General features: G+C 38.3%; 1 protein-coding gene across 1 annotated transcript; it reads left to right on the forward strand.

Annotated features, from left to right (window-relative positions):
• Positions 1–398: 398 nt before the first annotated feature.
• Positions 399–26616, forward strand: LOC125401944 (odorant-binding protein-like). Its single transcript, XM_087902563.1, has 6 exons — positions 399–455; positions 881–1020; positions 2321–2391; positions 3795–3905; positions 4596–4697; positions 26279–26616. Exons 1-6 carry the CDS (start codon positions 399–401, stop codon positions 26614–26616), a joined length of 819 nt encoding a protein of 272 aa, XP_087758689.1.

Here is a 26616-nt window from a genome sequence, read left to right on the forward strand (position 1 = left end):
ATATTTTAAAGCAGATGCCATGGTTTTAAATGACTCATGTATGACATATGCATATGCATTGTGACCTTTACCCACCAGTATAGTTTTGAAGGCAAAATGATCACTTAAATGTTCTCGCAGGGATAGATCTTTCTTCCTGGCAGGAATGCTCAATTAATCACCCCAACCGACCCTGACCTTTAGCTTAATCTTATTAGTTTAAGGATATGAGATCATATGGCACAATGCGGGGTCAAAGTAGAAATACAGGAAATAAGCTGGTTGTTGTGGTGCAGAATCATTGGTTGTTTCCATGAAATTCCCTCTAACTAACTATATAAAAACTTATATGAGTTCAGTTTCTTCACAACCAATATCCTATTTTGAGAATCTGCAGAAGAGTGAAGGCAGGCACCACCATGGTAACGTTTCTACTGCTGACTTTGGCATTTGATCTGACTCATGCTCAAGCTGAGGTAAATTCATTTGGTCTGTAAATAGGTTTAATGTTCATCAATAGCTTACTGTTTTGGATGTGTTGTGTCATTCAGTTTGTCCATGCAAGTCCGTATTCATAAAATAACCTTTCTGACTTTAACTCAGTTACACTTTTCCAGTCAGATCTCTCAAAAATGAAACAAATAAACTAAGAAAGCAATGAGTTGAATTTGCAGAGCATAGGAGACCAAAATATGAGTAGTTCTTAAAAGTCTCAGGTTTAAAATGCTATGTAAATTGAGTTATCATATTACCCATTTATTATTCTTCATCCCTAGAAGAACAATTTTGAACTAATAAACTACTATTCATTGTATGTTTAGTTATTTTACATATTTCCAAAGATTGGGATCAGAGGTGTGAGTATCAACTCATATTCCAGTGGCATTTGTGGTTTGTTCAGCTTGAAGGAAAGTGGATTACCATTGCCGGTGCTGCTGACAATGTGGATAAGATAGAGGAAGGAGGACCTTTGAGATTCTACTTTCGTGAACTTACTTGTAATGAGGAATGCAGTCAAATGGAAATCATACTTTATGTCAAGTAAGCTAATTGTCAGTGGTGTAACTTGAGCAGACTATTTACGTTTCACAGATTTTTATGTTGTTAAATTTACAGGAGAATGTTGTGTTTATGATCAGGAAACTAAAAATCTCATCTTCAGAAATGTGATTATGTCATTCCATGATGGGTTAGATCTGGGCACCACATGAAAGCTAAATCTGTCTCCAATTCTATGAGTGTTTCCTGAGAAATCCTTGTGACTAGAGGGTTATGGCTGAATTTTATTCTCTAATATTAGAATCATGAGACTCTAAAGATCTCTCTTCTAGCAAGTCAAAAGGTAGGTGTGAGCATTTGGGTTAAAGTCATGCATATTATATTATTTTATATTATTTAGCCATTATGTCATAAAAAAATTCTTCCACAAGCAGGATGTCATAAAAAAATTCTTCCACAAACAGGTCAGAAAAATCTAATTTGCAAATCTAGGTCTGCTGTTTTAAATCTTTCTCTTTATATATTATTTTATTAGTTAATGAATAAAGAATAAATATTTTTCATTTGATAGGACAGAGTAGAGCTAGGTGTGGGAAAACTAAGCTGAATGCTGGGAGAAAGAAGTAATAGTCAGAAAGATGCCAGTGGGGAAAGACATAAATTGCAAGCTGGAACATTGCCAGTATGCCACAAGCCTTTTGGTAAAATATAAATTGCTGAATGGGTTGATTCTACATGTAAAAGCTAGCTAGCAATATGCTTAAATGATTGACCAAGCAATGATTTAAATAATATAGTTTCTGTATGATTATATTTGATTTGAGCTGCTGGGAGCTTGTCTCTGATGCTCTAGTTCAAAAATTTTCTTTCTGACATTCAGATAACAATTATCAATTAAAGAGTGCATTGGACTGTAATAACTAAAATACTTAGAATCATGAATTTGTTCTCGTCACAGTCGTAATTTTAGGTTAAATATAAAAGCATTTGAACTACATTCATAAAATCCTATGTATATATAATTGTTGGTCTTAAAAAGAAGAATTAACATATTGAAAATTATACTCAGTGAATAGAGAAATTTGGACAAGGAAGAAAATAGAGTCTTCATAGCACTTGGAAAGAATGCCACAAATCAAGCAATTCCTAGGTATGATAATAAACAGAATGGTATTTTCTAAACAAGAATTATGAAAAGTGAGATAAAAAGAGATTTGTCTCCTCTAGCTCTGAATGCTGTCATAGATATTAAAGTATCTCAAGTTCTTTAAAACCTGAAGATATTTAATATGAATTCACAGAATAAAAATAGTAAGCCATGATTCCTCTGTTTGATTCTCAGTGCAAATAACCAATGTTCACAGACCAAAATCACTGCATATAGGCAAGAAGACGGTAACTACAGATCCCAGTGTAAGTATGTTTGGAGTCTGGGAGGTTCCTCTATGAATTAAAGCATTGTGGGTGAGCACATCCATGTTGACACATCAACCACCCATGGGTACATGGTCCTAGAACAATTTTGGTTACTAGGAAGTTATCAATTCTTCCAACCAACTGAGGTATGCTAACAAAATGTCTCCAAATAGTTTCTTGCATGAAAATTTGTTTCTAGACAATATTCAGTGTCCTTTCTTTCATACAGTATCTCAGATTGTTATTGGACAGGCCTGCCACTCCTTAATAGAGTGACCTATTATTAATAGTGAGACCTCAAACATCTTTGCAAACTTCATGATTCAGGCTATCAAGTACTTATATTATAGTGATTATCTATCATCCTGTATTCACAGATAATTTAAATTAACAGTGCTATTTTAAAGTTTCCTTTTCTTATATTTTGTAAAAATCATAACATTCAGACCATTGGATGATAAAATTCACTTTTGAAAAGAAGTTAGAGGAAAATCAGATTAAGAATTTCAAACTGACTACCTCAATTTTGAAAAACAATTGCTAAAATAATAGCAACACTTTTCGACTGAATTATATACAGTATAACTATTTGTTGAATTTAAATGAAGAGAAGGTACATTATTCTGGCAAAAATAATGCTTTGCTAATCTTACATAGATATTAAAAAGCAGTCACATAATAGAAAATGATCAAATACTTAAATCCATTTATTTTCCTGTGAACTTTTTTATCATTCAGTGTCTGCAAGTGGAATTGTCATACATACACACACACATACACACACACACACACACACATTAATGCACACACAACAGAAAGAGAGATAGTGAGAGAGACTAAGAGAGAGAAAGGGAGGCATACGCACACAGAAACATACATAGAACGATTGACTCACACACAATATGAATGTCTAGTAAACTTAAAATATTCATTCTTACATTTTACATCTATAATCTTACAAGAAGAAAACTGTTTTTCACATTTCTAATGAGTACAGTCTCTTTTTGCATATTTAGCTATTTGCTCACCAGGTCTTATTATAGTATGACACCAAAGTTTTAACTTTCAGGAAATCAACACGTGGCCTTTTGGATCTGATTGAAATGGGAAGGAACAACCAAAAGAATGATCCTACATATCTTGACACAAAGAAGTCAGAAAAAAAGGAAAAGTATATGGACCTAGGATTCATTATTAGGTTTAAAGAGTGGAAATGATTTGTCACTGCATTATGATGGGATATGTAAAATGAATGACTACAAGAATACCTTTGCCCACCTGTGTCAGGTGATAGTGATAAGGCTAGAGTCAGGGTCAATATTAATGTTTTGTCAACAGATGATGTCAAACAAAGCAGAAAAATGAATGACACTAAGCTTTGAAATGTGTATTTATTGCAGTTGAAGGTGATAATGTATTTAAACCTCTGTTTGCAACAGAAGACATCATATTTTTTGCTGGTGAAAATGTGGATAGAGCCAGCCGGAAAACAAAATTGATTTTTGTTCTTGGTAAGAATGATAGTGGATTCTTTGAAATAGTAATGAAAGTATAAACCTGTAAATGAGTATTAAGTCAGATTCACTGACCAAATACAGCATCATGGTATTTTCAAACTCCTGTCTACTAAATGACAGTCTGTTTGTTTTATGGGCCAACTGTTACATTATATTGTAATTCAAGTAGCATGGTCATTGATTACTAGGGGCAATGGGGGAAAGCTATTGGAAGAGTTTATTTTCCATGTTTCCTTACTGAAAAGAATAGAGTACATATTATGTTCCCCAAATTCAGACCATTTTGAGTGTCATTTGATCAAGTGTGTACTAAATTAAAACACCAATTCTAAAGTATAGATTCGGGAGAAATGTGAAGGTTCCATTGACAGGTATGACTCTCCAGTGTTGTTTTTGAAAGTGGACAGGACTGTGATGAGTCAATTCTCTACATAAGGTTCTTTTTTAATTTTTTTAAGCATTATGAAACCCTGAAAAGTGATGTCATACCAACATTTAGACTTTGTTTAAAGTGTCTGTGAAACTTGTGAAAAATTTTATTGCCTATATTGACTCACCAAGTGTAAATGAATTTGGAACAGTTGAGATTTTTACTATATATTATGGTGGGATGCTAAGGGCACAATGTAAATTCTCCAGAATTCTACTGAACATGTCTCTGACATTGTCATTCCTGCAATGTAGGGAAAGGTCAACCCTTGACTCCTGAGCAACATGAGAGACTTGAGACATATGCTGAGGAACGTAGCATTCCACCAGAAAACATTCGAGATGTTCTGGCTACAGGTAACCACAATGAATATTTTTATCCATAGCATTTATATATGTTTATACATACATACATACATATATGTGTGTATATAATACTGTATATTCATAAATACATGTATATTTATATACTGAGTCTTTCTGTCTGTCTGTCCAAGTGTCTATCTCTGTATCTATCTATCCATCAGCAATGTATCTACCTATCTAGTCAGTAAGATCCCTAAATCAGATTATATCTAGCCATATGCTATCTTTCAGTTGTTATTTCCAGCAACAGACCCTGGGGACCTGTTCTAATATTCGTATGAGAGCATTTCTATTGATCTTTACCCCATTTATGTTTTTTTTACAGATACTTGTCCTAAATAATGACCTTCTGTAGGTGAGTAGAAACAGAAGCCATACCTAATCATCTTGATATCTGAATGGATTTGTTATGATTACATTAAAAAATTAGAGATAAGTGTGTGACCAAAGAAAAATGAATGTCAAATCTAGACAGTTTATTATTTGTCTTTTAAAACTGAAAATCTTAATTTGAAAGGAAGGATAGCATATTTTTATTTATAAAACACTTTGAATGACATTTATCTTATTCAGAATTGCTAAATTTTCTATATCGAGATATATTCCATCAAAAAACTGTGTTTCCACATTTGAAAAATCTTACTTTATTTATGATTGTGGGATATGATTTGTCACAGATAAGGTACATTCAGATTGATGTTTTCAGTATATTCCTTGAAATCTCTCAATATAAATAGTCATGTAAGGCTAAAGAATGTCATTATTTCCTGTCAACAGTGCTCCTAGAGAATACAAAGCACAATATATTGGTGATTTCTAGGAAAGGAACTGTTCATGTTCAATCCCTTCTCTATATTCTATATTGTTATATTTAATTTTGTATTCATACAATGGTGAAAATTTTATTGTCTGGTCAACCAATCTTAATTTTTGGTTTTATGTCTGCACAGATAACAACAAGATAAGAATTATGCATCATATCCTTTTGAGCATGGAATCAGTATAACATACAAATCACCATTTCTTTCTAAATCAACTTTCCCCTTGCCTGTGAATTCAGGATGCAACATTCCAAATTTCTGACTTACCATTTTTTTCTCTTCTTATGATATATGAGCTGTTCTTTTTTTGAATGATTAAATAAAAGGTTTCAAGAAGCAATAAGGACTTTGTGAAAAGAATCTTATTTTAAAAATATAAACCTTCAATAGCTGATTAAAATCATCACTCTGTTGAAACAAATGATATCTGTATTACTAAAACTTATTGTAATAATTGGAACCTTTACAATTACTGGAGAGCCAAAAACAAGAACTTTGCAGAAGTGAATTGTATGGTGTGCTCTTATTTACCTTCAGCTGACAATTAGTTATTTGCAGATAAATGGTCATAACCCTTTAAAATATTTCACATAACAAACTCATTGTTTCTGCCTCCATGTTGCACATTATTTAAAACAAAGGATGAAATGCATTTTCAATAGTTCGTATAAGGAGATTATCTCTTGTTAATTGACTTCAGTAAGCAAAAGAATCAGGATATTCTTAAATTGTGTTCATACGTGTCATTCTCACTTAAAGAATAAATTCATGATAATGGATTCCATATATACCAATCACTATAAATATACAAATATTTATTTCAATTTTCTCTTTGTTATACAATTATCCCTTATAATGAAGTTAGCTATCAACTAGAAAAGACCATGCGATCTTTTTTTAAGGGATTAGAATAAGGAAAAAGAAAAGATATTAGACAATGTTGCTATATCCAGTCTCTCATCTAAAGCTATAACAAAATCAAAGTACATTAAATACACATAGGCAACAGATATGAATAAGAAACAAGGAAATATTTTCTTATTAAAAAACCTGTGATTTAATATTTCCTTGTGTGTCTTGTAAAACAAAAAAGTTTTCAGAACAAATACTTGACTAATGCTTGATAAAAATTCTGGATATTCAATGTACATTTATATCACTTCAACTCAATCTCAAAATAATTACTACTATACTTTTCCCCCACATCTTCCTCCAATTTTTCCAACTTATTCATGAATATACATATTTATTTGAAAGTATTTGTGAATGTGAGTATGTGTGTACATGTGTGCATGTGTGTGTTTAGAGAGAGGGGATTGACAGAGAAATTTATGGCCCAACTGAGTCCATTTATTGTTTGTATTATATATTCATGTTTAGTGCTGGCACCTTGGTCTTAAATTGCTTCTTACTTATAATTGACCACACTTTAGAGGTAAAAGGAAAATGACTACTACTTTTACTATCAGAAGTTGCTTTCTAAGCTGTCAAGCCTTCAAATGGCATAAAAGTTCTTTTTTATTTATTCATTTATTTATTTTCCATTCAAAAATTTAAACTTCCTCCCCTCTTCCCAGTCCCCTCATGCTCCTCTACTCACAATCCTCCCTCTTTCTTCCTCATTAAGAGAGGGCAGGGAATCCTGTCCTGTGGGAAGTTCAAGGCCCTCTCCCCTACATCCAGGCCTAGGAAGCTTTGCATCCAAATAGACTAGGGTCCCCAAAAGCCAGTAAATGCAGTAGAAATAAGTCCCAGTGCCTTTATCAATGGCTTTTCAGTCAGCCCCTGCTACACCTACGGCTGTCTCGCCAGTGTAGCAGAAATGCTGACTGGATGGGCAAATATTGCCGGAAGGATCAGGATCCGCGCTTCTCGGAGTTGAGTCCTGGGCTGTCCCTTGGCAATCAGTTGTGGTGTAATGCTACCTGAGTTGCCATTTGTATTGACTCAACCTGACTGTACTTGGTGCTATATGTCTGTCTTTTCCCTTGTCTGTGTGTTCTTTGTGATCCTTGCATAATGCTTACAGATCAGACTATTCCAGGCAGTTGCAGATACAAACAAGACTGCTGAAAACATTTTTGAGTTTTGCACCCCTATTCATTAAAGCCTTTAAAGAAATAACTAGTTCTGGAAATAGGGAAGTCATCATTAAAATAATTCTTTAGTGATGTGGAGCAAAAGGAGTTGCTCTTATCAGGAGAAACCTTAGAAGCCTTCTGCAGGAAAACAGCTGCAGCAACACTAGATGTTTGCCTGAGAATTACGTGCAGGAGGCCTATGCAGCCTTCATTATGGCCAGAATAAACCTAGGCTAATTACAACATCTGACCCTGAGAGTCGGGGAGGGAAGAAAGTTGAGATTTATGGTATGAAACCAGATTCAGACAAGTTTGAGATCATGTCTAAAATTTCCTAGCAGAAAGTTTTCCCAGGAAGATAGTGGCCTTCTCCTCTCACACCCCAAGATATTCTGAGCACAAGGTCACTTAGCCCTGCCAGCCGCCTGGTACAGACTGAGAGAAAGTCCTTGTCCCAAGTCAAAGCATTTTAAAGATTCTTTTTGTAAACTATTCTATGCTTTTTTTTTTATGATCTGATGATGTACGCCTTTGCGAAGTTCTTTGTTTGTAATAATATAAAAACCTCACACTGAATAAGTAAAACGCAGCAGCATTTTCAAAAATACATTGAGAATGGTCTGTCTGTCATTCCTCTGCCGTATCCTGAAATCTTCCGTCCTTCGCCCTGATTCCCTCACGGTCTGAGTGGCTCCCCTGAGCCAGTCCGTCGCAAGCCGCCATTTTCAGTCACATTCAGAGAGTCCGGTTTGAATGCATGCTCATTCAGTACTGGTCCAACTGAATTTGTTGAGCTTCCATTAGAACAGGCACACTGTCTCAGTGGGTAGACCAACACCTCCCAGTCCAAACTTGTGCAAGCACTTTGAAAATCAGTGTTGTGGTTTCTCAGGAAATTGGAAATCAATCTACCTCAAGATCCAGCAATGCCACTCTTGAGAATATACCCAAGATTTGTCCCAACATACTACAAAAGCATTTGTTCAAGTGTGTTCATAGCAGCATTATTTGCAATTGCCAGATCCAGGAAACAATCTAGATGCCCCTCAATGGAAGAATAGATAACAAAAGTGTGGAATATGTACACTTTATAGTACTACTCAGTGATAAAAAATAATGACATTTTGAATTTTCCATGCATACTGATGGAAATAGAAAACACTATCCTAAGTGAGATAACCCAGATGCAAAAAGATGAACATGGTATGTCCACTCATTAGTAGACTCTAACAATAAACAAAAGACATTAAGCCTATAGTTCATAATCCTAGAGAAGACAAATATCAAGGTGAACCCAAAGAGAAACATATATAGATCCTCCTGGAAATTGAAAGCAAACAAGATTGCTGGGCAAAAGTTGGGAGTATGGGGGTGGGGGTAGGGCTGGGAGTGGTGTTGCGGAAGAGGAGAGGGGGAGAGAGAAGGAAGAAAGTAAAGACTGGAAAGAGCTTGGGGGAGTGGGAGGGTGGATATTGAGGAAGGGCAGATATAGTAGTAGGGAAGAAGATATCTACATTAAGGTTGGTTAGAGACTTTGCTCTAGATGGAATCCCAGGTGTCCACAGAGATGTCTCCAGCTATGTCCTTGGGCAGCAGAGTAGAGGGTACCTGAACTGGTTTTGTCCCACTATCACACTGATGGTTTGTAACATGAGTAGGGCCTGTTTGTTTGTGTTTTTGTCCTGCCCGGTTCCCCCAGCTGTTTAGTCCCAGAGAAAAATCACACAGAACTCCCTATGAGTTACAAAGCTGATTGGCTCATTAGGTCTAGCCTCTTACTGGCTTACTCTCACATCTTGATTAACCCATTTTTCTGATCTATGTTAGCCACGTGGCTCAGTACCATTTTCAGTGGGGCAGCTCACATCCTGCTGCTTTGATGATCTGGGCAGAAGTGGGAAGAATCAACTTCCTCCTCCCCAGAATTCTCCTGGTCATTTCCACTTCCTGTCTGGTTTTCCCACCTATACCTCCTGCCTGGCCAATCAGTGTTTATTTAAAACATGATTGACAGAATACAGACAATCTCCTGCACCACTTCCCCTTCTTTTTTAAAAATCTAAGGAAAATATCCATAGTTCATTTTTTTGGGGAATGTGGGTGTAGTATTCCAGGCTACTTCCAGCTGGTTGGGGGTGCAGATAATCTTATGGGGACCTAAAGAAAATTTAGAGTTATGATCAAGTCCTGACTGAAGTATCTTGTGAGTCTTGATCATCTCAGGCACCAGTCTTGAATCTGTTCTGGATGAAGAACTCAGACATTTGGGCCATCTGTTACTACCAGAGATTGCTCAGGTGGTCTCCCTTGGTCAAAGATGATTTTTCTTAACTCTGAATAAATCCAGAGCCTCTCATTTTCTGTGGAAACAAAAGCAAAATCTCTTCTCCAAAGTAACATATCTTTTGACTTCAATTTTGAAGCCAAGGTAGTTTCAAAATACCTATCTTGGATTAATTCTGCAGCATTTATAAGCAAATACCTTTTAGCAGCTGTTGCTCCTTCCTCAGCATTTAAACAATTTAAAGAGAGTATAATAGCAAACAGTATCAAGATACTCTGTACATTTTCCATCTTTATGCAGCTTTATTTTAACCTCTATTTCTTTTGTTTTTACTTTTAACTTTTGGCTTTTTGAGACAGGTTCTCTGCATATCTTTGTCCTGGAACTCCCTCTGTAGACCGGGATATCCTTGAACTCCCAGAGATCCATCTGTCTCTGCCTCCCCAGTGCTGGGATTAAAGGTATGTACCACCACACCCAACTACGCTCTTTCTTTCTTTTTATTTTAAGGCTTTAAAGCTTGTTTTTAAGACTGCATATATATTTTTGGATGTTTTTTTAAAGTTTATTAAAATATAAAAGTTTCCATTTTCGCCCCTCCTCCCAACACCCTCCCACTCCCCCCACTCCTTCTCTTCTTCCCTCTCCATCCCTAAGAGCAGTCAGGTTTTCCTGCCCTGTGGGTAATTCAAGTTCCTCCCTGCTCCCTCCAGGACCAGGAAGCTGAGTATCCAATCAGACTGGATCCCCAAAAATCCAGAATATGCAGAGGAAACAAGTCCCAGAGTCATTGTCAATGGCTTTTTAGAAAGACTTCGGACCATCCACATTCAGAGAATCCATCCTCCTCCAGAGAATCTGGTTGGATCAAGCGCTCCTTCAGTCCCAGTCAACTGGCCTTGGTGAACTCTCATTAGATCAGTCGCCTTGTATCAGTGGGTGATCGCTCCCCTTGCGGTTCTGATTTCCTTTTTCATGTTCTTCCTCCTTCTGCTCCTTCTTTGGACCTTGGGGGACTCAGTCCGGTGCTCCAATGTGGGTCTCCGTCTGCATCGCCATCCATCGCCGGATGAAGGTTCCCTCTGATCTTGCCCTCCCTGCTCACGTTCTTCTTCCTTCTGCTTCTTGGTTGGACCTAGGGAGTTAAGTCCAGTGTTCCAACGTGGGTCCCTGTCTCTATCTCCATCTATTGCCAGAGGAAGGATCTATGGTGATAAGCAAAATATTCATCAGTATGGTTATGGGCCAAGGCCAGTTCAGGCACCCTCTCCTCTGTTCAGAGAACAATCTGGGAATCTCTCCTTGGACCTGGGATCCCATTTACAGTCAAGTCTCTAGTAAACCCTAAACTGGCTTCTTGAGGGGTTCCCAGTAAAAATTAAATTAAAAATAAATAAATAAATAAATAAAAAGAAAAATAAAAAAAAAGAAAAAGAAAACGCTTTACTGAGTGAGGTAAGCCAGACCCAAAAAGAGGAATAAGGTATGTATTCACTCATAAGTGGATTCTAGCCATAATTAAAGGTCTTTGAGCCTTTTATTCGTGATCCTAGAGAAGCTAAATAAGAAGGTGAACCTGAAGAAAATTCAGGTAGTTTTCCTCCTGGAGATTGGAAATAGACAAGAGTTCCAGGTAACCAAGGGTGCATGGGGGGTTGGGAGGGTAGTTGGAAGGGGAGGAGATTAGAGAGAAGGGAGCAGGGGAGGAATGGGAAATGCTTGGGGGGACTGGGGGGGGAGGGAAGGATAGATGTGGGTTCAGGGAAGAATATATCTCAACTATGGAAGGCTGCATATATTTTTAACACATTGTAAACCATTTAGATGTTTTCTTACTCTTTGAATCTCTCTTTACTGTATATCTCTCTTTTTCTGACCACATGGGTCTTTAATTTGTTAAGGAATGTGGAGAAAACAACAGTCAAAAGCTCCTATGGCTTTTCAAGGTCCTTGCCAGGAAGCAAGCTGCAACATTGTTTCCATAGTCTGAACTGCCTGCTTGAAAGAGTCAGAGTTTTCCCTGGCAGGACGGCCCAGAAAGTCAGCATTTTAAAACAGCACAACTTTTTTCCTGCTACAGCTGAAAACTGAAATGCTTTACTCTAGTCTTTCCCAAGCTTTCTCAGGCTTTCTGTGGATGCAGTTATCCACGTGGGCGTCATTTTGTAACATTATGTAACAATGGTTAGCTGGAATATCATCATAGAATCTTCATCCGGCGACAGGTGGAGATAGAGACAGAGACCCTCATCAGAGCAATGGACTGAGCCCCCAAGGTCCAGTTGAAGAGCAGAAGGATGAGCAAGGCATAGAAGTTCTAAAACCCATCATTCACATTGTGATAACATGGGTAAAGTTTGCCCAATCTGATATGTAACTCAGATGTGATTAATTGAACTTACATCCTGAGCTATAGAAGATAAATCATGATTGGTTACATAAACATGTCCAACTACTATTGTTCATTTCATCAATCAGTGTAATTCCCATGTGTTTTCTGAAAGATAATTTCTTAATCAAGACTATTAGAAATGATTTAAATATCAGTCTTTGTTGGTAGTACTGTCATAGTTACCAGGGATAAACTTCATTCATCAAATTGTAGAGTCTATGATTTCTGCAGATATGTTCTTATAACTGCCCCAAACTGTCAGTTTTGCAAGTTAACAATTCCAGGGATCTCATTTCTTTGCCTTCTCAAAAAAATAATAAACATCAAGAAAGCAAATGACTCCAAAACCTGTATTATAGAACCAAAATCATGTTCTCAGACTGTGAAACACTAATGTCTGAGACACACTTAAAAGTGTTCAATATACTTAGCCATTAGGGAAATAAAGTTAAAACAATTACTCATTTTGTCTTACTGCTGTCAGAATGACATAGATTAATAAAAAAATGATGCATGGAAAAGGCTACACTTGGTCCTGGTTGGTGGAAGTGAAAACTGATTCAGCTGCTGTCAAAATCAATGACAAGGTCTCCTGGCTCCTGGGAATACCAGCTATCCCTGTTGCAGTGCTGAGGAGTTCTATACAGAGAGGTGAGTGGATGCTCCCCTGAATGGTCTATCCGGGAAGAGAGCACAGCACCTCCCCCCCTCAGCTTCTGCGGCAGGGTCTTCGGTGTTCCATGGGACCCCTCCCTCCCCCCACTGCTGCTGGCCCTTTTGTCTCCTGGGTCCTGGAAATACCAGCTATCTCTGCTGCAGTGCTGAGAAGTTCTATCCAGAGAGGTGAGTGGGTGCTGGCCTGGGCAGTCTGTCCCAGAAGAGAGCACAGCCCCTCGGCCCTCAGCTTCTGTGGCAGGGTCTTCGGTGTTCCACGGGACCCTCACTGCCCCCACTGTTACCGCCCTTTTGTCTCCTGGGTTCTGGAAATACCAGCTATCCCTGCTGAAGTGCTGAGAAGTTCTATCCGAAGAGGTGAGTGGGTGCTGGCCTGGGCGGTCTGTCCCGAAAGAGAGCACAGCCCCTCGGCCCTCAGCTTCTGCGGCAGGGTCTTCGGTGTTTTACAGGACCCCTCCCTGCCCCCACTGCTTCCGTCCTTTTGTCTCCTGGGTCCTGGGAATACCAGCTATCCCTGTTGCAGTGTTGAGGAGTTCTATACAGAGTCTCCTGGGTCCTGGAAATACCAGCTATCCCTGCTGCAGTGCTGAGGAGTTCTATCCGGAGAGTGCTGAGGAATTCTATCCAGAGAGTGCTGAGGAGTCCAATCCAGAGAGTGTTGAGGAGTTCTATCCAGAGTGCTGAGGAGTTTCATCCAGAGAGGAGGAGATGGGCAGGCACCAATACAAGAATTCCTCCAACAACCTAAAAGGCAACATGATATCTCCAGAATCCAGGCATCATGAAACTAGAATTGAACATCCTACTTCAGAAGAAATAGAAGAAATCGACTCTAAGCGGAACTTTATGAAAATAATAGAGGAACTTAAACAGGAGGTGAAAATCTGCCGTAAAGAAATGGAAGATAAATATAACAAAAATATTGAGGAAATGAGTAAAGAAATGGAAGAGAAATACACCAAAACGTTTGAAGAAATGAGTAAGTCTGTAAATGAAATTCTGGGAAACCAAGAAAAAACAATCAAATAGGTAATGGAAACAGTTCAAGATTTGAAAACTGAAATGGAGTCAATGAAGAAAGCACAAACCGAGGGCCGGCTGGATATGGAAAATCTAGGTAAACGAACAGAGACTTCAGAAACAAGCATAACCTACAGAATACAAGAGATAGAATAAAGAATCTCAGACTCTGCGGACACCATAGAGAAATTAAACACTCTGACCAAAGAAAACAGCAAATCCAACAAATTCTCATCACAAAACATTTAGGAAATGTGGGACACAATAAAAAAAAACCAAATCTAAGAATAATAGGGGTAGAAGAAGGAGAAGAATTGCAGATCAAAGGTCCAGAAAATATATTCAACAAAATTATAGAAGAAAACTTCCCCAACCTAAAGGACGATATCCTTATGAAGGTTGAAGAAGCATACAGAACACCGAATAGACTGGATCAAAAAAAACCATCCCCTCGCCATATAATAATCAAAACACAAAACATTCAGATTAAAGAAAGAATATTAAGAGCTTCAAAGGAAAAAGATCAAGTAACTTAAAAAGGTAAACCTATCAGACTTACACCAGACTTCTCTATGGAAACCATGAAAGCCAGAAGGTCCTGAATAGAGGTACTGCAGAAACTAAGAGACCATGGATGCAAGCCCAGACTACTATACCCAGCCAAGCTATTGTTCACTATCAACGGAGAAAACAAAATATTCCAGGATAAAAAAAAATAAACAAAATCCAGCCTCACAGAAAGTATTAGAAGGCAAGTCACAAACCAAGGAACCCAACATTCCCAACACTGCCTACATTAACTCAGACATCCAGCGACCCTTCACAAGCACAACTCAAAGAAAGGAAAAACATACACTCCACTACCAAAAAAAAATGACCAGAGTCAACAACCACTGGTCATTAATATCACTTAATATCAATGGACTCAATTCACCTATAAAAAGGCACAGACTTAGAGATTGGATACGAAAACAGGATCCAACATTCTGCTGTTTACAAGAAACACACCTCAACCACAAAGACAGACATCTACTCAGAGTAAAGGGATGGGAAAAGGTTTTCAAAGCAAACGGACCTAAGAAACAAGCAGGTGTGGCCATTCTAATATCTAACAAAATTGACTTCAAACTAAAATCTATCAGAAGAGATAGAGATGGACATTCCATACTCATAACAGGAACAATTCATCAAGAGGAAGTCTCAATCCTGAATATCTATGCCCCTAATATAAAGGCACCCACTTATGTAAAAGAAACACTTCTAGAACTCAAGGCAATCATCAAACCATAAACACAAATAGTAGGAGACTTCAACACACATCTCTCACCAATGGACAGATCAATCAGACAGAAACCCAACAGAGAAATAAGAGAATTATTGGAGGTATTGAATCAAATGGACTTAACAGATATCTATAGAACATTCCACCCAAATAGGAAAGAATATACCTTCTTCTCTGCAGCCCATGCGACCATCTCAAAAATTGACCACATACTTGGTAACAAAGCAAGCTTACACAGATACAAAAAAATATTAGTAACCACCTGTGTCTTGTCAGATCACCATGGATTAAAGTTAGAATTCAACAACAGTGCTACCCCCAGGAAGCCAACAAACACATGGAAGTTGAACTGTCAACTATTAAATCACCCCTGGGTCAAGGAAGAAATAAAGAAAGAAATTAAAGTCTTCCATGAATTTAATGAAAACAAAGACACAACATACTCAAACCTATGGGACACTATGAAAGCAGTGCTAAGAGGAAAGTTCACAGCACTAAGTGCCCAATTAAAGAAAACGGAGAAAGCATACATTGGAGATTTAACAGCACACTTGAAAACTCTAGAAAAAAAAGAAGTTGATTCACCCAGGAGGAGTAGAAGACTGGAAATAATCAAACTGAGGGCTGAAATCAACAAAATAGAAACACAGAAAACAATCCAAAGAATCAATGAAACAAAAAGCTGGTTCTTGGAAAAAATCCACAAGATCGACAAACCCCTATCCAAACTAATCAAACAGCAGAGAGAGAACATGCAAATTAATAAGATCAGAAATGAAAAGGGGGACATAACCACAGATAGAGAGGAAATTCTGAGAATCATTAGATCTTACTACGAAAGTTTATATGCCACAAAGTTGGAAAATGTACAAGAAATGGACTTTTTTTTAGATAAGTTCCTTATACCAATGTTGAACCAAGAACAGGTGAACAATCTAAATAGACCTGTTAGTCGTGAAGAATTAAAAGCTGTTATCAAAAATCTCCCTACCAAAAAAAGCCCAGGACCAGATGGTTTCAATGCAGAATTCTACCAGAACTTCCAGGAAGAGCTAATACCTAAACTCTTTAATGTATTCCACAGTATAGAAACAGAAGAGACATTGCCAAACTCCTTTTATGAAGCTACAGTTACCCTGATACCAAAACCACACAAAGACACAACCAAGAAAGAGAATTACAGGCCAATCTCACTCATGAACATCGACGCAAAAATTCTCAATAAAATACTGGCAAACCAAATCCAAGAACACATTAGAAAAATTATCCATTATGATCAATTAGGCTTCATCCCAGAGATGCAGGGCTGGTTCAACATAAGGAAATCTATCAATATAATCCATCATATAAATAAACTGAAAGAAAAAAACAATATGATCATTTCATTGGATGCTGAAAAAGCATTTGACAAAATTCAACACCCATTTATAATAAAGGTGTTGGAGAGACTGGGGATACAAGGATCATACCTAAATATGATAAAAGCAATATACAGCAAGCCAACAGCTAACATCAAATTGAATGGAGAGAAACTCAAAGCCTTTCCACTAAAATCAGGATCACGACAAGGCGGTCCACTCTCTCCATACCTCTTCAATATAGTGCTTGAAGTTCTAGCAATCGCAATAAGACAACATAAGGAGATCAAGGGAATTTGATTGGAAAGGATGAAGTTAAACTTTCGTTATTTGCTGACGATATGATAGTGTACATAAGCGACCCCAAAAACTCTACCAAAGAACTCCAACAGCTGATAAACACCTTTAGTAATGTGGCAGGATACAAGATCAACTCCAAAAAATCAGTTTCCCTTCTACACACAAAGGATATAGAAACAGAGAGGGAAATCACAGAAACATCACCTTTCACGATAACCTCAAATAGCATAAAATATCTTGCAGTAACTCTAACCAAGGAAGTGAAAGACCTATTTGACAAGAACTTTAAGTCTTTGAAGAAAGAAATTGAGGAGGATACCAGAAAATGGAAAGACCTCCCCTGCTCTTGGATTGGGAGAATAAACATAGTAAAAATGGCATTTCTACCAAAAGCAATCTATAGATTCAATGCAATCCCCATCAAAATCCCATCAAACTTCTTCACAGACCTTGAGAGAACAATAATCAAGTATATATGGCAAAACAAAAAACCCAGGATAGCCAAAATAATCTTATACAATAAAGGAACTTCTGGAGGCATTACCTTCCCTGACTTCAAACACTATTACAGAGTTACAGTATTGAAAACAGCTTGGTATTGGCATAAGAACAGAGAAGTCGACCTATGGAATCGAATAGAAGACCCGGATATTAACCCACAAACCTATGAACACCTAATTTTTGACAAGGGAGCTAAAGGTATACAATGGAAGAAGGAAAGCATCTTTAACAAATGGTGCTGGCATAACTGGATGTCAACCTGTAGTAGAATTAAAGTAGATTCATATCTATCACCATGCACAAAAATCAAGTCCAAATGGATTAATTAAAGACGTTAATATTAATCTGATCACATTGAACCTGATAGAAGAGAAAGTGGGAAGTAGTCTACAACACATGGGCACAGGAGACCACTTCCTAAGTAGTACCCTAGTAGCACAAACAACAAGAGAAACAATGAATAAATGGGACCTCCTGAAACTGAGAAGCTTCTGTAAAGCAAAGAACACTGTCAGTAAGACAAAAAGGCTACCTTCCGACTGGGATAAGATCTTCACCAACCCCTCATCAGACAAAGGTCTGATCTCCAAAATATACAAAGAACTCAAGAAACTAGACACTAAAACTCTAATTAACCCAATTAAAAATGGGGTACTGATCTGAACAGAGAATTCACAACAGATAAACTTCGAATGGCCAGAAGACAATTAAGGACATGCTCAACCTCCTTAGGGATCAGGGAAATGCAAATCAAAACCACTTTGAGATACCATCTTACACCTGTCAGAATAGCTAAAGTCAAAAACACCAATGATAGCCTATGCTGGAGAGGATGTGGAGTGAGGGGAACACTCATCCATTGTTGGTGGGAATGCAAACTTGTGCAGCCACTGTATAAATCAGTGTGGCGCTTTCTCAGGAGACTGGGAGTCAACCTACCTCAGGACCCAGCAATTCCATTCTTGGGAATATGCCCAAGAGATGCCCTATCATACTACAAAAGTATTTGTTCAACTATGTTCATAGCTGCACTATTTGTAATAGCCAGAACATGGAAACAACCTAGATGCCCCTCAATAGAAGAGTGGTTAAAGAAGGTGTGGAACATATATACATTAGAGTTTTACTCAGCAGTAAAAAAGAATGACAACTTGAACTTTGCATGCAAATGGATGGAAATAGAAAACGCTTTACTGAGTGAGGTAGCCCAGACCCAAAAAGAGGAATATGGTATGTACTCACTAATAAGTTGATTCTAGTCATAGTTAAACGTCTTTGAGTCTATAATTTGTGATCCTTGAGAAGCTAAATAAGAAAGTGAACCTGAAGAAAATCATATAGTTATCCTCCTGAATATTAGAAGTAGGCAAGATTGCCAGGCAAACTTGGGTGCATGGGGGGTAGGGGGGGTGGAAGTAAGAGTAGATGGTTAGGGAGAGGGGAGAGGGGGAGGAGTGGGGATGCCTTGGGGGAATGGGAGGGGGAGGGAGGAAGGATGGTTATGGGAGCAGGGAAGTTTATATCTCAACTAAGGGAGCCATTTTAGGGTTTTTAAGAGACTTGATTCTGGAGGGGTTCCCAGGCCCAAGGAGAGGTCCCCAGATTGTACTCTGGGCAGTAGAGGAGAGGGTGCCTGAACTGGCCTTGGCCCATAACCATATTGATAAATATTTTACATGTCACCACAGAACCCTCATATGGCGATGGATGAAGATAGAGACTGAGACACATATTGGAACACTGGACTTAACTCCCTAGGTCCAAATGTGAAGCAGAGGGAGGGAGATCGTGAGCAAGGAAAGCAAAATCAGAGGGGACCTTCTTCCGACGAATGATGGAGATAGAGACGGAGACCCACATTGGCGCACTGGAAGTCAGGACTGTGAAGGGTGTGTTCACCCACTGATACAAGGGGACTGATTGAATGAAAGCTCACCAAGGCCAGCTGGACTGGGACTGAACAAGCAAGTGATCAAACCAGACTCTCTGAATGTGGCTGACATGGGGGCTGACTGAGCCCCCAATGTCCAAATGAAGACTGAGAAGCCATTGACAATGGCACTGGGTCTTGTTTCGTCTGCATGGACTGGCTTTTTGGGATCCTGGCCTGTTTGGATGCTCACCTTCCTGGACCTGGAGGGAGGGGAAGGAACTTGGATTTCCCACAGGGCAGGAAACCCTGACTGCTCTTGGAAATGGTGAGGGAGGAGGAGAGGGACTGGGTGGAGTGGGGTGAGCTGGAGGGTATTGGGAGGAGGGGAGGAAGTGGAAAGAGTGTTTTCGGATACTTGAATAAACAAGTCTAACAAAAAAAAAATCAATGACAAGCATCCTAAAAATGACATCAGTTCAGGAATTTGCAAGTAAGACCCCAGCTAAGAATCTAAGCAATAGTGGAAAAGATACCTTGCTGTGGGACAATGGTCTTCTACTCTGCAAAGATTTATCAGTTTTATTGCTTTAATAAAATGCTGATTGGCCAGTAGCTAGGCAGGAAATAGAAGTAGGAAAATGAGAAAAGGAGTATTCTGAAGAAAGGAAAAACTCAGTCTGAGGCTGTCAACCAGATGCAGAGGAAGCAAGATGAGAATGTCTCCTGATAATAAGTTCCAAGCCATGTGGCTAACGCAGATAAGAATTATGAGCTAATATAAGTTATAGGAGTTAGTAAGAAGCCTGAACAAATAGGCCAGCCAGTTTATGATTAATATACACCTCAATTGTTCCTTTGAGACTGAATTTCTATGGGACCGAGCTTGATAGAAACCTCTGTAAACAGTACATCAAATGCCCTCCCCTCTTCAGATTGATGACTACCTTAATTGTCATCATAGAGCCTTCATCAGCAACTGATGGAAGCAGATGCAGAGATCCACAGCTAAGCACTGGGTTGAACTCCTGGTGTCTAGAAATTGAGAGGTAAGAGCGATATTATGAGTAAATGGCCCAAGATCATGACGTGGAAACCCACAGATATATCTGACCTAAGCAAGTAGGAGCTCTCTGACTCCATACTTACAGCTGCAGTAGACCAAACTATGACCTATGAATGTGACTGACAGACAGTTCTGTGGCTTGGACAGTTTGTGAGGTCGCTAGCATATATATTGAATTGAGTAACTCCCAATTGTTCTTTTTCCTCAAACCTTTGGCTTGTGAACCAAGTGTGTGCCAAATTTATGTTGTGCAAAGAAAAATACATGGACAAGAAGAAACAGAGGAAAGTATAGAGAGTTGAATTGGTTTCTCTGTGGAATGTACTAATCTAAGAATCATACGTACAAATAAAGGATAAATAGCTTGTGTGTATAAAGTTGCATTTGCCATTGAAGATATTGCTTAAGTTTTCTCCTTCAAGTAAACCTTAGTATAAGGTCTTTCATCAGAGAAGAGAAGGTTCTAAGAATTCAGTGGGTCTTAGATAAGGAACTTATGTGTAAATATCTTGTGTGTTTTTATTCTGTGATCATGGAATTCATAGTTATGGTCCTTGGCTGAATACTGAATATGAGATCAAAATAAACTTTTAAGGCTCACCACTCATAAGAATAATATAAAATAAAAATCAGAGGAACGTGAAAGAAATTTGAAAAACTGGATTTTTAGGCTGTTCAAAATAAACAGATTAATTAAATATGGTGTGGGAGAATTGTCTGTATTCTGTCAATCATGTTTTAAATAAACGCTGATTGGCCAGGGATGAAGTATAGGTGGGTCAACTAGACAGAATGTAGAGGCAGGGCGATGAGAACAAGAGTATTCTGGGAAGCAGGAAGCTCCCTCCACTTTCCTGCCCAGACCACCGAAGCAGCAAGATGTGAGCTGCCTCACTGAGAAAGATATCTAGCCATGTGGCTAAAATATACTAGAATAATGGGTTAATATACACTACAAGAGCTAATAAGTAGCCTGAGCTAATGGGCCAATCAGTTTTATAACTTATGGAGATCTCTGTGATTTTCTTTGGGACTTGCCGACTGTCGGGTACTGGGAGAGACAAATACAACCACAAGCTGGACCTGCATGCTACATAAAAATATTTATAACAGATTTTACATTGTAAAACATTTTTATTCCTTTAATTTTAAGACATTATATTATAGCCACACCAATTGCTTCTTACACTTACTTCTTCTGAACTATCCCATATTCCCCTCCTTTCTCTGTCACTATTCGAAATTCTTTTAAAACTAATTGTTTTCATATTCAAAAATGTGAAAATTTGATTAACTAATATGACTGTTTTGTGAGTATAGAAAGAAGAAAGGGAAATGGAGTGAATTTCTTTACTGTTTCATTAAGTTTTTTCAGAAAATGAAATCCTTAGTTAACTTTTTGCATATACGTATTCAGAAGCAAAGACATGGGCAGATTCCTGGCACATTAATGTCAGAAAAGATAGTAAAATGAAGGAAGCAAGAAATATTTAAATATTGTCCTGAATTGACCTCAACCTGAACAGATGAGACAAATTGCCTAGGATTGAACATGACAACAAATCCACAGGTAATTGTTGATGTTGTGGACTCTTAGGTGATTTGTCACTCAGCTGTAAATAAATAAAAAATATTTACTTTTCAGACTCTCATGGTTGATTCAACTTTGTACTCTAAACTTCAGGTTTTTTTTAAAACAGAATTTTTATCTGTTTTTATAACACATTATATATATATATATATATATATATATATATATATATATAATAAAAATACACTCTATAATGGAAAGTGTGAAGGAGACCACCGATTATCAGTGGATATCTAGAAAGATCTTGAATAGCACATGTAATGTCTTATTAATCATAAATACATTTCAGAGGGGAAAAATAACTGCATTCAAAATTTTCAGAATTGTTTCTCCAATACACTAGAACTATTTCCAGTTAAACCATAAATCTTTGTTATTAAAATAGAAATCTGAAGAAACAATAGAAGACCTGATAAATGGTAAAGTCTAAAAAAATGTGAATTAAACTTAGGAAATCATTTAGAGAAAACCTCAATGAGTGACTATTTTATTCTAGGATTTCCAAAGAGGTGGAGAGGAGGGGTAAATTTTATTAAAATTTACATTTCAGAGGCTGTGAGACATAGTCATGAAGAAGAAAATAGAGAATAAATATACTTATTTATATATAAGTGCAGCAAAGGCAGTGGGAATGTCCAGGGAAAATTCCTGACCTGACATACAGAATAGGAAATGCTGTGGGATTCCACACTGTATGCTGTGAATAACATTGGTTATAAAGAAACTGCGTTGGGCCTATAGCAGAGTTATAGGGAAACAGAGGTAGCTGGGAGAAAGTAGACAAAATCAGAGACAAGTCATGTAGCCTCACTGGACGCAGATGCTGGAATTTTAGTTGGTAAGCCACAGCCACATGGTGATACACAGATTAATATAAATGGATTGAAATAATATATAAGAAGAAGCTAGAGCTAGTTTCTTGAGTTCTTTGTAAATTTTGGAGATCAGACCTTTGTCTGATGCAGGGTTGGTAAAGATCTTCTCCCAGTCGGAAGGTAGCCTTTTTGTCTTAATGACAGTGTCCTTTGCTTTACAGAAGCTTCTCAGTTTCAGGAGGTCCCATTTATTCATTGCTTCTCTTATTGTCTGTGCTACTGGGGTTCTACCTAGGAAGTGGTCTCCTGTGCCCATGTGTTGTAGACTACTTCCCACTTTCTCTTCTATCAGGTTCAATGTGGTCAGATTAATATTAACGTCTTTAATTAATCCATTTGGACTTGAGTTTTGTGCATGGGGATAGATATGGATCATTTTCATTTTTCTACAGGTTGATATCCAGTTATGCCAGCACCATTTGTTAAAGATTCTTTTTTTTCTTCCATTGTATAATTTAGCTCCTTTGTCGAACATCGGGTGTTCATAGGTTAGTGGATTAAGATCTGTGTCTTTGATTTGATTCCATTGATCAACATCTTTGTTTTTGTGCCAATACCAAGCAGTTTTCATTACTGTAGCTCTGTAATAGAATTTGAAGTCAGGGATGGTAATGCCTCCAGAAGTACTTTTATTGTATAGGATTGTTTTGGCTATCCTGGGTTTTTTAATTTTGCCATATAAACTTGATTACTGTTCTCTCAAGGTCTGTGAAGAATTTTGTTGGGATTTTGATGGGGATTGCATTGAATCTATAGATTGCTTTTGGTAGAATTGTCATTTTTACTATATTGATCCTCCCAATCCAAGAACATGGAGATTCTTCCATTTTCTGATATCCTCTTCAATTTCTTTCTTCAAAACCTTAAAGTTCTTGTCAAATAGGTCTTTCACATCCTTGGTTAGAGTTTCCCCACGATACTTTATGCTATTTGTGGCTATCATGAAAGGTGATGTTTCTCTGATTTCCCTCTCTGCTTCTTTGTTCTTTGTGTATAGGAGAACAACTGATATTTTGGAGTTGTTCTTGGGTCCTGCCACAGTACTAAAGGTGTTGATCAGCTGTAGGAGTTCTCTGGTAGAGTTTTTTGGGGTCACTTCTGTACAATATCATATCATCTCCAAATAATGAAAATTTGACTTCTTTCTTCCCAATTCAAATCCTTTTGACCTCTTTATGCTGTCTTATTGCTATTGCTAGAACTCCCAGCACTATATTGAAGAGGTACGGAGAGAGTGGACAGCCTTGTCTTGTTCCTGATTTTAGTGGGATGACTTTGAGTTCCTCTCCATTAAATTTAATGTTAGCTGTTGGCTTGCTGTATATTGCTTTTATTATTTTTTATATTTAAGAATGAACCTTTTATTATATTGGGAATATCCCTAATCTCTCCAAGACCTTTATCATAAAAGGGTGTTGAATTTTATCAAATGCTTTTTCAGTATTTAATGAAATGATCATATGTTTTTTTTCCCTTCAGTTTATTTATATGATGGATTACGTTGACAGGTTTTCGTATGTTGAACCAGCCTTGCCTCCCTGGGATGAAGCCTACTTGATCACAGTATATATTTCTTGGATGTGTTCTTGAATTCTGTTTGCCAGTATTTTATTGAGAACTTTTGCATCTATGTTCATGAGTGGGATTGGTCTGTAATTCTCTTTATTGGTCAAGTCTTTGTGTGATTTTGGTATCAGGGTGACTGTAGCTTCATAAAAGGAGTTAGGCAATGATTCCTCTGTTTCTATTTTGTGAAACACATTAAGGAGTATACGTATTAACTCTTTCTGGAAGTTCTGATTGAATTCTGCATTGAAACCATCTGATTCAGTGTTTTTTTTTTTGGTAGGGAGGTTTCTGATGACAGCTTCCATTTCCTCTCGACTTACTGGTCTATTTGAATTGCTCACCTGGTCTTGACTTAATATTGGTATATGGTATTTATCTAAAAAAGTGTCCGTTTCTTTCACATTTTCCAATTTTGTGGCATACAGGCTTTTGTAATAAGATCTATTGATTCTCTGAATTTCCTCTGTGTCTGTTGTTATGTCCCCCTTTTCATTTCTGATCTTGTTAATTTGTGTGTTCTCTCTCTGGCGTTTGATTAGTTTGGCTAGGGATTTGTCAATCTTGTTTGTTTTCTCCAGAAACCAGCTTTTTGTTTCCTTGATTCTTTGGATTGTTTTCTGTGTTTCAATCTTGTTGACTTCAGCCCTCAGTTTGATTATTTCCATTCTACTACTCCTCCTGAGTGAGTCTGCTTCTTTTTTTTTTCTAGAGTTTTCAGGTGTGCTGTTAAGTCTCTAATGTGTGCTTTCTCTGTTTTTGTTTTGTTTTGTTTTGTTTTTACCTATGTGCTTTAGCAAAGGACTCTTGGGAGAACACTGAACTTTCTCTTCAGGACGCTTATCCTGCATGTAGACATTCTGACTGCTATATTTGTTGGGGGGGGGGTAAACAAACTCGCCACTGTGGGGTGCCTGAAGTGTTTTACTGTGATGTTTGGCGAAACCAGTGCCTCCCAGTGGAGAACTAACTAAGAGACATAGTCTCTTTCACTTGCACCACACCAAGAGAGTCTAAAATCACTATAACCTTTACTGAGGAGGGGAAAACTGGTTAACAAGCAAGATTTGGGGGTTACGATTGTTTGTTCCAGGATGGGAAGACATAGGGATCCTGTTCTCCCTGCTAGTTGTTGCAACATCTCCTGTGACTGTAGCATTAGGCCCCAATAAGTCAGGTCAAATAAGGTGCCTCCCCCTACTCCCATCTTACTACTTGCACAACCACTCCGGTAATTACCTTTAGCACCTCTGTTTTACCAGCACTAAAGACAAGCTGGGATGCTGGCCCTACACCTAGTAGATCTTCTGAACTTAAACCCTCCTGTTTATAGTCTTACAATGCTGTGGGAGCTACTTTTGCTCCTTTAGCCAATAGCCTTTGAGTTACCAGCCCACTGGGGTGTGGTATCTTTCATTTTAAAAGTAAGCAGTCCTCTCTCTCTCTCTCTTGCTTTGGATTCTGCTTCTGGCTATCAGATGCTTTTTCTGGTCATGTAGGAGGCTGTTGTCTTGGACGGTGATCTGTAAGCTTTTTTCCTTTAAATAAATAACCCTTTTATTAATCATAATTCCAAATTGGTGTGGGATTGGTTTGTTACTTACTTTAGTGTCGTCAACGTTGGGCAATCACACCCCCAACCCCCCATCCCCTACCCTGCTCAGTTGCTTGCAGCCAGCACAGCTTGGCTCGAGCCCCGCTCCCCTCCCCCACATACCTCCTGGGAACCACAGGTCCTGACAGTCTCTACCTGCCAAATTTGACCTATTCTGAGCGGGTTTTAGATTCCCCCTTACAACATGAGTCACAGAGCTCAAAGTACAAGCACAAGCACAAGCAGTTGCCTGTGCTATAAACCCCTTGGGACAAAATCCCCCTTTGATGTTCCAGCAATGCTGTTTGAAATCCCAGCGATAACTGACTGGGAGCACTGCAAGCAACATGACCCTTTATCCCTGAACAGGTGCACAGCACTGACCTCAGCACTAGGCCTGTTTAGCAGCAATGCAGCTGCTGTGTCAATTGCAGTGGCTAGTTTCGAACTGCCGCCCCTGCCAGCACTTTGCACCCCCACCGCGCGCCACTCTCTCCAGAATCCCAGTCAAGAGCAAGAGCAAGGGGACCTAAGAGCACCAGTATCACCAGCAGGGCTCAGGCCCGCAGCCACACTTGGCACTATGTCCTTGGCTCACGCCTCAAGCACAGCCAGCATAGCAGCAGCTCTCTGA

This window comes from Myodes glareolus, chromosome X, assembly GCF_982192425.1.
Source record: "Myodes glareolus chromosome X, mMyoGla1.1, whole genome shotgun sequence".
NCBI lineage: Eukaryota > Metazoa > Chordata > Mammalia > Rodentia > Cricetidae > Myodes > Myodes glareolus.

Bases quoted from the DNA above. Each gene is read 5' to 3' on its own strand.
- LOC125401944 (XM_087902563.1), top strand. From the start codon at position 399: ATGGTAACGTTTCTACTGCTGACTTTGGCATTTGATCTGACTCATGCT. The intron at 1,021-2,320 runs GTAAGCTAATTG...TTTGATTCTCAG, and splicing joins GAAATCATACTTTATGTCAA to TGCAAATAACCAATGTTCAC. The intron at 4,698-26,278 runs GTAACCACAATG...TTGATGTTCCAG, and splicing joins TCGAGATGTTCTGGCTACAG to CAATGCTGTTTGAAATCCCA.